Source organism: Citrus clementina, unplaced genomic scaffold (genome assembly GCF_000493195.1).
Source record: "Citrus clementina cultivar Clemenules unplaced genomic scaffold, Citrus_clementina_v1.0 scaffold_5, whole genome shotgun sequence".
In the NCBI taxonomy this organism is placed as follows: domain Eukaryota; kingdom Viridiplantae; phylum Streptophyta; class Magnoliopsida; order Sapindales; family Rutaceae; genus Citrus; species Citrus x clementina.
In genome coordinates this window covers 9,274,820-9,286,984 of record NW_006262201.1, presented here as the reverse complement: position 1 = coordinate 9,286,984, position 12,165 = coordinate 9,274,820, and the positions used below count along the sequence as shown (strand labels likewise).

General features: G+C 33.4%; 1 protein-coding gene across 1 annotated transcript; it reads left to right on the top strand.

The window, feature by feature from the left end:
• The first annotated feature begins 487 nt into the window (after positions 1-487).
• On the top strand, positions 488-3,219 carry LOC18042412 (coumarin 8-geranyltransferase 1b, chloroplastic). The gene is made up of 11 exons (XM_024185118.1): positions 488-844; positions 945-1,028; positions 1,111-1,185; positions 1,615-1,698; positions 1,805-1,894; positions 2,002-2,103; positions 2,209-2,304; positions 2,407-2,478; positions 2,667-2,762; positions 2,956-3,060; positions 3,178-3,219. The coding sequence occupies exons 1-11, from the start codon at positions 488-490 to the stop codon at positions 3,217-3,219; spliced, it is 1,203 nt and encodes a 400-aa protein (XP_024040886.1).
• The last annotated feature ends 8,946 nt before the right edge of the window (positions 3,220-12,165 follow it).

Here is a 12,165-nt window from a genome sequence, read left to right as displayed (position 1 = left end):
TTTATTGTGTTTTTGAAAAATTAATATTTTTTATACGAATGAAGAGTAATAGTAAACAGTAACTATAAACAGTAACTGTGAACAGTAATGATAAATAATTTTTTCAAAAATTAATTAAGTTGTTAATTTTTTTTATTTTTAATTACTTACATTTATTTGCGATAAATGTAAATTCCTTTCACCATTAATTGTAGGGTTTGCGTAAGTTATATTTATTATAACTTAAAACCAGATAAAATGATATAAACGTGAGTAATAAAGTAATGAGGTTAGATGGGCCAGCGAATAAATTTTTAATTGCAAGGTAAGTTCCAGTGTACCAAACATATTTTTGTTTTCAACTTCTGGTCAAGAAAGTTTTGCCTTTGTAGCACACCGAACGTATGTCTATATATAATGAGTGTTTGACAGCAAACTTATATAAACTCATTGCATGATACACAAGCCAGGACTCAATACTCCGCAAGAAACAGCCCAATTATTAAATATGCTTCAAATGCAGTGTTTAAGCTTCTCTCCAAAAAACCATCCATTACAACAGAAATCATTTCAACCTCCATTGACATACAGACGAAAGTCCTCAATAATCGAATGCTCGTCACGAAGTTCATTTCGTTTAAACAATCAAATCAAAATTGCACTCAATAATGAGGGCATAATTAGCAATAGAAATCATCATAAACCATCGAACGGGCACCTAGTTCCTTTGGCATTACAAGATGGCTATGCATTACAATCCGAGAATAATCATACAGCGGCCGCAACTCCAAGCTTCTTGGAAGTTTTCAAGAGGAAGTTGAATGGAATCGCCCATTTAACCCGTCCTTATGCTTGGATTAACATTGTGAGTTGCTTGTTAATTAATATAATGATGGTCTGTCGTTTTTGTAGATTTTATTTGGAGATTTGAGTTTCGATTTTTTTTTTAATTTTTCTTTTGACAGATTGTAGCGGTAACATCAGTGTCCTTGCTTCCAATACAAAGTCTTTCTGATGTGACTCCTAATTTTTTTACGGGAATAATTATGGTAAAGATAATTTCAATAAAATTAAAATTAGGTACTCGGAAATGATAACTTGAATTAACATTAATTCATTTTGACATTTCAGGCCATAGTTCCCACAATATTGATGAACGTTTTCCTGTGTGCCATAAACCAGATTTGTGATGTTGAAATAGACAAGGTATATATATATATATGTACGTATATGCTTATTATGAATCTGTATATGTATAAATTATTCTTCGAATATTATTATCATTTGTTATTGTTGTTTCATATTAGACTTTTCTTTAAAATGGTATGGGGTTGGACAAAACTCAAATCAATTATTTTATTTTTATACTTCCTCAGTGAATTAAACTTGAGTGACCAGTCAAAAAAACTGGATGAAAACTACTCTGTTAAGCCCCTAACTGAAATTAGTATTATGCTTATAAATCAACTATCCTACGGACGTAGCTCAGTATTTTGAAGCAGTTTTATTTTGACTGACCACTAAAGTTAGAATCTTAGGAGGTAGGAATTTTAAAATTAATTTTAGGCTTTGTCTACCCCTCTATATTTTTTTATTAAAGAAAAAAACTAATAAATCAAATGAATATTGTTGAAGATTAACAAGCCGTATCTGCCCCTTGCTTCCGGAGACTTGTCCATGGGAACTGCAATCGCAATTTGTGTAGGATGTACACTCATGGTAAGCAACTATACCTACAAAAGATTCTACAATTTTATTTCTAAGTTCATTTGCATACAATGAATTCGATGGCCGTTTAATTGATTGATCTGATCTCAATTATCAGAGTCTTGCTATGGGGGTGATGTCCGGATCTCCAGCACTTCTTTGGGCCCAAATTTTGTGGTTTCTAACTGGATGTGCTTATTCCCTCCCAGTGAGTTAACATATTTTAACGGAAATTAAAATAAAATTAATCCAAAACAAAATAAAAAATCTTAATTAATCATCTTGTTGGTTGTTTCTAATTAATCTTGGCTGCAGCTTCCCTTTCTTAGATGGAAATCACACACATTTATGGCTCCATTCACTCTCGTTATTCTCATGGGACTTTTACTTCAAATACCTTTCTTCATTCACAGCCAGGTATATATGTGGGATTATTTCTTCAAACTAATCATCTACTTCATTTTTATTTGTATTTTCTTGTAATTTTATTACTAAATGTTTTAATTTGATACACATATACAGACATACGTGCTTGGTAGACCTTTTATAATGACAAGATCATTTATATTCACAACCGCTATTATGTCCATCTTTGCATTTGTAAATGGACTTCTCAAGGTAATAATTTCAGAAATTTAACTCACATACCCAAACATTAAAACCTAGTGAAATCATGCCTTAACTAATTTATTTGTTTATGTGATTTTATTTTATGAATAGGATCTGCCTGATGTTGAAGGGGACAAAGCATTTGGCATGCAGACACTCTGTGTTCTTTTGGGGAAAGAAAAAGTTAGTGTAGCATAACATTACCATATAATATTTTATTCGTAGTTGGACTAACAAATATCATTGTCACATAATACTTCATTTCCGTCAATCTAAAAAAGAAATAAGGTGAGCCGGCCTTATCTCAACTTAATAAATCATTGTTCGTATAATAATAATTGTCTTAACAATTTTTTTTCCCCCATGAAAAGGTGCTTCCGCTTTGTGTTAATCTGATGTTAATTGGTTATGGAGGTGCTATAATAGCTGGATCATCCTCATCTTCAATAATTAGCAAGCTTGTTACTGTAAGAATTAAATTTCCCCTTGGTATATTTTGTGCAAAAATGTAAAAGACATACAACGCTCACAAAAATAATATATACACTTTATTGAAATAAGTGTTTATATTTTTTAAAATATAAAAAATTAAATAATTTAAATTAAAATATAACTAAATGAATATTTTTACTTTTCTTTTAAATATTTTAACTTTTGCAGATAATTGGTCACAGCATACTTGCTTTCATGGTGTGGCTTCGATCTCGAAAAGTTGATCTTGACAGTTTTGAATCACAATTTAGTTTTTACATGTACCTTTGGAAGGCAAGTGATTATTCTACCTCAGTTGTTAATATTGAGTCAAAAATACAAACAAGTTACAGTTTTACTATTTGACTGATTTAACTTCTAATAGAAAATTATATGCTTTTGCATTTGCAGTTGAACTATATTGAATACTTCCTTATCCATTTTCTACGCTGAGAAGGGAAAGAGAATTTCAAATTCCTTTAACAAATATCAGAGGCACTGTTTTTTGAAGCTTTTTTGCTGCTTACAATAATTGTTTATTATGTTGTGTTGTGTTTTTATGTATCCCTCAATAATGTTAGGGGTTTAATATCATGGGGTGAATTGAAGTTATTTTTTGAATAAAGTGAGGAGTTATTGAAAGTCATAGAATTGTTAGATATTGCAATGGGATTAATTGAGAAATGTATCTTAAATTTCTTAAAACATTTACATTTTGGTCCCTAATTACATTTTTGTAATAAATTATATTCCTTCCTTTTCTTGCAATGATTGTTTTGGTATGTTTGAATCGTATTATGTTATACTACTTGTTTGCCTTTAGCGACTTGAGCGGTGGTATTCTCAAGGAGCTTTCATTATCTGATTATTTGAGTTTGAATTTTAAATAGATATAAGGTTAAAATTTTAATTTGAGCCCTGTCAAACACTCAAACTTTAAAATATATACACATACATACACACACACAAAAAATAAAAAATAAAAAATGAGTCTAATAATTGGAATGTAAAACAAACTCTAACAATTAGCATGGTAAAATTTCATTCTTTTCGAAATAAAGTGCTTAGCTAATTTTCTTTCCGATAGATATTTTTAAATTGGAACAAGATTAATTGTTAATATTTTCCAATTCATGTAGATCTCATATAGCATGAGTTTTCATAGTGGTGGAAGCCACTAAGAGCGAAGTGGGAGCAGTTTCAAAAATCTCAGAATATATTTTCTTTCTCATTCAGATCAATTATGAATATGTTCCTATTAGACTAATTAAATGCATACAATTTAAGTTTAAAATGTATTAAAAATTTCAAGTTTAATATTTATTTAAAATCCACACATATATTTATACACATATGGGGTTCGAATCCCGGGTCTCTTAAAATTTATTTCAAACTTATAGAAATATTACACACCATCCAGTCCATCTTAAAAAATTAAAACTAACGTGCTTACATAATATTTGTTTAGTTAATACTAGTATATATTATGCGAGGACTTAGTGGCATAGCAAAAAAATAAAAGAATAAAAATAAAATCAGTAGAGACAAAAATTTTGACCGATAAATATAAACAAGGAAGAAAATGTACAAAATCTCAATTTGTAATATATATATATTGATGATGTGTTGATTTTTTCTCAAAGTATTGATCAACACTTCAAACATTTAAAGACTTTTCATCTTGTTACAAAAAAGGCTGGCCTGGCTCTTTCAAGTACAAAGATTTCATTATTTCAAACAAAAGTCAGGTTCCTTGGTCACCATATTTCCAAAGGCACTATTACCCCTATTGAGAGATCACTTTTGTTTGCGGATAAATTCCCAGACAAAATTCTTGACAAAACCCAATTACAAAGATTTCTTGGTAGTTTAAATTATGTTCTTGATTTCTGCCCTAATATCAATAGGATGTCTAAACCTTTGCATGATAGGTTAAAAAAGAATCCTGTTGCATGGACAGAAGAGCATACCAAAGTGGTTAGATTAATAAAGCAATCTGTAAAAAACATTCCTTGTTTATTTCTTGCAAATCCTGCATTACCTAAAATTGTTGAAACCGATGCATCTGACATAGGTTATGGAGGAATTTTAAAACAAAGGGATAATGATAAAGAACAGATAGTTCAATATGTTTCTGCTCATTGGAATGACTGCCAGAAAAACTATTCTACTATCAAAAAAGAAATCCTTTCCATTGTTTTATGCATTACAAAATTTCAAAGTGATTTATTAAATCAAAAATTTTTACTTAGAATTGACTGCAAAGCTGCAAAACATGTTTTAGAAAAAGATGTTCAAAACATTGCATCAAAACAGATTTTTGCACGATGGCAAGCTATTTTAAGTGTTTTTGATTTTGATATTGAGTTTATTAAAGGTGATAAAAATTCTGTTCCTGATTTTCTAACCAGAGAATTTCTTCAAAACAGATAATGCCGCCAAAGAAGAATAAAGGTAAAGCAGTTCTCAAAGACACTGGTTCCCAAGAACCTTCCAAAGAACCCCTTTCAACCCCTTCCAAAGAAAAATTACTTTCTTCAGCCTTACCCATTAAATCTTGGATTGAAATGGTTGAAGAACATGGAGCCCAATACAAATCGGTCTCTTCTGACGACCAAGTAAAGCAATGGATGAGTTCCATTACAAAATCTCCTGAGCTCATGCTCGCCCTCCAAAACCTTTCTCAAAGCCAAATTTCTCCTAAAAAAGAAATTGAAATTACAAAACCCTCTTCCCAAAATGTTGTTGTCTCTGCTGAAAGCTCATCTTCTCAAATTGTGCTTTCTCAGCCAACACCTTCAAAGAAAACCTCCGATTGGTTTGATAAAACCCATTTTCAAAACATTCTTTCTCTAGAAGATGGATTTTACCATTCTGATCCTTTTCAAAGCATTTCAAAGTTTTTTCCCAAAGGCTGGTTTTTCAAACCATGGGATTTGACAAAACCCCAGTCTTATTATCAAAGCATTTTGGAAATAACTGAATCTGTTAAATTCAAACATTTCTTTCTTGACAAAGCCCATCCAGAACCGGCTTATTCAACGGCCACAATCCTCAAAGTATTGAGCCCAAATCAGTGGGGTGACCTACTCCACAATTGTAAAACCTTCCCTCTAAATTTTGAAACCCGTTTACCACATTGTCGGACTTTTTCCTACTGGGATTACCAACAAGCATGGTATAACACCTTCTTTATCCAAAACCCTAAAAAATCCCACTCTTGGTTATTTTTCTTCAACACAAAGATAACCGTTCAAAGCCTTCCAAATTGGTTTCAACATTGGTGGAATCATTTTGGCCCAATTCCACAAATCTTATCACCAAACGCTACAAATTGCCTAAACCTCTTCAAAGCCCATTATTTACCCTCTGTCTCAGAAAAAAGATTTCCCCCCTTTCTTTGCTTTTGTGCAAATTTCTTTCTTCCTTGGGTTTGTTCGTGGAACCTACGTTTCCACAACCAAGATTCCCAAGTCATCCTTCAAAGAACCTTTAAAGTCAAATGGTGGTCAAAATTTGATGAACAGTCCAAATTGACTGTCAACATGATCAAAGATTGGCTCTCCTCTAAAAACCTCCTACAACCAACCTTGGAAGCCTCTAAAGCCCAACAGACCTTCCTAACCCAAAAATCCAAAGCCCAGTCTCTTTTGGCAAGCGCCAAAACGGAAGATGAGTATTTCAAAGCCATGGAACAGCTCCTCGCCTCTCGATCAAAGTCCTCAGCTGCAGATTCCTCTGAAGATGAAGATGAAGATGTTGATGATGATGAAGAGCCTTTCATTTCTCTCGGAGACGATAATGAAGATGACTGTTTCGGCATTTTCTCTCCAATAAAGCATTGTAAATAATTATTTGATTATTTACTTAAAAAAAAAAAAAAAAAAAAAAAAAAAAAAGAAAAGAAAAGAGATGTATTTTCGGGTGGTCCCCTGGACACAAGTGAGAGCGCACATGTCTCTTCACCCGTATTGTATTTTTCTACAAAGAGTCTACTATTCAAAGCTACGATCCAATTGTTACTGTGCACTTAAAATCCCGCTACAGTGAACAGTGCAACTTTCCAGAGTTTACTGTGCACTTAAAATCCCGCTACAGTGAACAGTTTAAAGATTTTGTATATAAACCGAGAGGAAGACTTAGACTCCTCAGGTTTTTCATTTTCTCTTCTTCTCTTCCTTCTCTCTAAACACTCTCTCTCTCTCTCTCTCTCTAAAGTCCGAAGAGTTCAAAGAAATTTTCTGCTTACACAATAGTTCTATCACAGAGCTTTGGGTGATCAGACTAGTTCTTTATCTTCAATCTTCCCGTCTTTCAATCTTCCCTTCTGGAAAGATTTGAAAATTTGTAAAGCCAGAAAGCAAAGATGTATGTTTAAATTCAGTCATTTAAATTTTTAAAGTTTAATGTAATTTAAATTTTCGCAATTTACTTTAAAGCATTTACTTTTCTGCAATTTAATTTTATGCACATTTAAATTCCAGCAATTTATTTTCAAAGCACTTTTCTTTTCAAAGCATGCTTGCAGACTGATCTGTATCAGATCTGCCATATAAATTCTACATTCCTCTGAGGCAAAGAGACCGGATCTCGATCCTCAGTTGTAAATCTTCTCTTCTCCCTCCATTCCTTCAGAGCACCATTTCCGGGTTCCGGATCTGGTACTGTGTATGTACCCAAACCTTTAAAAGAACCTAATCTAAATCTGATAATAGCCAAATAAAAAGAATCAACCACGTTTAAAGCAACTTAACTCTATTTGGTAAACTAAAACTGATTTGGTATATCGGCTGGAAACCCGAACGTGCGGGCTATTGATCTGTTCTAAGTCAGATCTGGGTCCAAAGGCTTCACTTTGTGTAGCATCGATCTGGTCTAACAACGCCACGTATCAATTAGTTATTAAAATTGACTAACCGCGTTCAAATTTGTTTGAACATTGTATGATCCAAAGCAAATCTACTTAATTTCAAAGCTGGTAACTTATTTTAAAATTTGGAAAAACCGATCCATTAATTGTTTAATTTAAAGTCTTAATACTGAATTCCTACGAAACCAGATCCATCCTTCGATCCTATTTCCTTCTGGTATCAGAGCCAAGGGGAGGATAGTGTAAAGCAGTTTATAGTTCTGTGTTTAAAGACTTGTGTTTTATTTTGAAGTTTTGTTGTGTGGTGAATCCTTACTGGTAGTAAGTCCCGCCATAGGATAAAGACATCCGTTTAGGGCTGTAAAACCATACCTGTAGCCATTCTGACAAGACCATAGATAGACCATAGGTTTCTATTCATGGATCCTATACACTGTAGAACATCATCCTTTTCTAGCTCTTCTTCCGGGAAGACTAGTGAGTCAAAGCATGTTGTGAGTTCAGAAGAATTCTTTATTGAGAACTTTGATAAAGCAATTGATTGTTGGGAACTTCCAAAAATTTCTAAAGAAAAGATTTACAAAACAAAAAAGCTTGATTTTTTAAAGAGTGATTATATTATAAAGACTGAAGAACGTGACATAACCCTTTCAAATCCTTTTGAAACAATTCAATTGTTTTCTGAGCATTCTTTAAAGAAATTAAAAGAAAAGAATTTCAATTATGTTCACATCGGTCTTATTCAGGTCGGAATAAAACCCTTAACCAAAGAAGGCTTGGACACTTCTATCCTTGCTGTCCTAAGAGATGGGCGATTCATCTCTTTTGATGATTCCTTGCTAAGTAGCATCGAATCCAGTCTGTGTAAAGGTCCAATTTCATTTGATTGTTATCCAAACATAACAATTTCACTTAAAGACAAAAATATTTTGAAAAGCATGATTTTACAAATCAAAACCCACAATTATAATATGATTGAGGGTTCCATCCCAGTTGCCTTAATTTTTAAAATCTCGTATAAGGCAATGATCACTGCATTCAGTACACAACATAAATTCCAGTCAAAGAGAGATGAGACTCTTCTCCTGCAGACTGATTTGTCTAGAGCCAACACTGTAATTCCAAAACCTATTCAATGGAAAGATGTCCATCTTCCAGAAGAATGGATTCTTGAAGGAGCCGCTCCACCAGCGATTCCAAAACAACTTGAGCCTAATACAGAGTTGCAAAATGTGACTCAATATTCCGATGGCAAAGTCAAACTGTCTTTCAGAAGATCTACCTCATCCAGATTTTCTGACAAAGCTTCGTGCTCAAGCATTCCTTCATTAGAAAGGAAATTTACAAAAGTACCCTCTGTTATAAATCTTCCTTTTCAAAGTCAACCTAGGTTTTCAACTTCTGATATACCTAGCACTTCTATACGATCAGTCGATTACACCACTAGTGTTCCACATCCAATCTACACTAGTAGTCAACATATTCAAAGTCAGGAAGAGAAGGAACCTTCTCCTCCAACATCCCCTACATTTTCTGCAGTCACAGAAAATGTCATTAATGTCATCGAAAAAGAATTTGAATTGGATAAAACTCTTTTACATAATGATTTTTATTCTGATTTAAACAAAGAAAAAAGACTTTGGTTTTTCAAACACTTTTTAAACCAAAGAAAAGAAATCCAACAATTTTATTATGAATTTGTGAATCTTCATAAAGTTCATATATTGTTTTTTGATTGGTTCGAAATATATTCTTCTGATAACAACATCGCTTACCCCTTCAAAGAGTCAAACCCTATTACTATTAGGAAAAAGACCACTGAATGGAAACTCTCCGATAGTAATAGAACTGTCGATTCTGAGCATCCACCCCTCCGGAGTGTAACCGTTGACCACGGCGAACCTCCTATAGAAATTAGAGCTTCACCTTACAAAATCCCCAAACCAAATGATACTGATAGTAATTTAAGTAGTATTATCCAGCAGAATAATTTCTGCAGTACTAACTTAAATACTATAGGAAAACAGTTGACTAGAATAGAAAACCAATTTCAACAGTCAACCATATCTGTTTCTCCTAGTCAAAAGCCTATCCCTTCAAAATCAGATTCTGATAAAAAGCTTAAGGAACCTATTTTCAAACCCTTCCAGGTTTCGAAAACTAGCCAAAAGCTTGTCCATGAATCAAAATCGGATTTTGCAAAAGCCATCAGAGAACAACTAGATAGGATAGAAGCTGCTTCTTCCTCATCTAGCAAAGTTCAGATTGCCCTTGATACTCCTCAATCTAGCAAGATTGGAGTATTAGAAAAAGATGACCAAACTTCTATTGCCTCTTCTGACTTAGAAGCCTTTATTGATGAACCAATTTCTAAAGCCAATAAAATCCATTGGGAACTTGCTATCCCTACTTCTAAATCTCCACCTGATTTAACTATAGACAACAGGCCTAGTGCATTAAATCAAGCTCGTTATAATGCATCCTCTGTCTATGAGTGGAATATAGATGGAATGTCTGAATACAACATTCTAGGTGTATTGCAGCAAATGACCATGGCAGCCAATGCCTATAAAACCCAATCAGGAACTTCTGACAAAGCCATTGCAGAAATCCTAATTGCCGGTTTTACTGGTCAACTCAAAGGATGGTGGGATCATCTTCTCACTAAATTGCAGCAATTAGACATCTTTAATGCCATCCAAACTGATGAGAATGGTGCTCCCATTCTTGATGAGTTTAATAACCCTATTCAGGATGCAGTTGCTACCCTGATTTTAACCATTTCCCTTCACTTCATAGGTGACCCTTCTCACCTTAGAGACAAAAACGCCGAGTTACTACACAACTTAAGATGTAGGAAACTCAGTGATTTCCAAGAATACAAAACCACTTTCTTTACTAGACTCTTCCTTAGGGATGATGCAAATCATGTAACTTGGAAGGAAAAATTCCTTGCAGGTTTACCTACCCTATTGGGAGAAAAGGTTAGAAATTCCATCAAAGCTCTCTATGACAATCGTATTCCTTATGACGAGCTCACTTATGGTGAACTAGTCAGTTTTGTCAATAAAGAAGGTTTAAAGATCTGTCAAGATTTGAAATTACAGAAACGTCTGAAGCAGGAGCTTAGGAGATCTAAGCAAGAATTAGGCGGTTTTTGTAAACAATTCAATTATGACCCCTTTAAAGCTTCTACTTCCAAAGATTGTAATGGTAAGTGTTCTACAAAACCTTACAAGAAATATTACAAATCTAAAAGCCATAGGAAACCCTTTCACGAGTTTAGAAAACTTCCTTATAAGAAACCCTCGAGGCCTTATAAGAAACATAGTTTCTCTAAAAAGAAAGAGTTTAAAGCCAAACCTAAAACCCCATTCAACTTCAAAGATGCCACTTGTTTCAAATGTGGTATGAAAGGTCATACTGCAAAGTTTTGCAGAATGAACAAGAGACTCCAAGAGCTTGACCTCAATGAGGACATCCTTTCCAAAATAGCCCCCCTCCTTATAGAGTCCTCAGACTCTGAGTCTTCCATGTCGGGAGATAATGACCCCCTCCAAGTTGATGAGTTATTTGATTCAGACACCTCTGCATCTAGCAGCAGCAATTCTGATTCGGATTCCTATTTAAAGAAAATCAATGTTTTGACTAAAGACCAAGAAATTTTTCTTGAACTTGTAAAGCATATTTCAGATCCAAATCTTCAAAAAGAATATCTTGATAAACTTTTGAAAACCATGGATTCTGACAAAGCCGGAACCTCAACTGAGATTTCTAAGGTTCCAATTATTAAGAAGAATTCTTATGATCTTACTCAAATTTTGGATAAAAAGAAAACAAAAAAGGCAGTTCCTAATATCCAAGATCTTCAGAAAGAGATAAAAGAAATCAAATGTGAAATCAGAGATTTAAAAGAAAAACAAAAAAGTGATTCTGAGACTATCCAACTTCTTTTACAAAAACAATTGCAAGACAATTCAGACAATGAATCCAATCCTGATGATGGTGAGGATATTAAAGTAGAAAACATAGAGTCTGTGCCCAATGATTTTCTATTTGTTCTAAAGCAAATCACCACAAGAAAGTATTTGATTAAAGTCACTCTCATCTTTTCTGATGATTTTGCTATGGACGCCATTGCCCTTTTTGACACTGGCGCTGATTTAAATTGCATCAGGGAAGATATCGTCCCCAAAAGATTTCATGAAAAAACAAAAGAAAGACTTTCTGCCGCTAATAATTCAAAATTGAATGTTAGTTCCAAAGTTGAAGCCTCGATTTATAATAATAAAATTGAATTTAAAACTTCTTTTGTTCTTACAAATGATATACACCATGCTATCATTTTAGGAACCCCTTTTATAAATCTTATAACCCCGTATGCTGTCAATTATGATGGTATATATTTCAAAGCAAAATCCAAAGACCTTGTTTTCTCGTTTATTGAAAAACCCAAAACAAGGAATTTGAATATTGTCAAAGCTTGTTCTGTTTACCAAAACAAGATTAATGCAGGACTCGTTTACCTT

Excerpts from the sequence above, each read along its gene's own strand:
- LOC18042412 (XM_024185118.1), top strand. The coding sequence starts at position 488 with ATGCTTCAAATGCAGTGTTTAAGCTTCTCTCCAAAAAACCATCCATTA. Across the intron at positions 1,699-1,804 it reads GTGTAGGATGTACACTCATG|AGTCTTGCTATGGGGGTGAT; the intron begins GTAAGCAACTAT and ends CTCAATTATCAG. Across the intron at positions 1,895-2,001 it reads GATGTGCTTATTCCCTCCCA|CTTCCCTTTCTTAGATGGAA; the intron begins GTGAGTTAACAT and ends TCTTGGCTGCAG.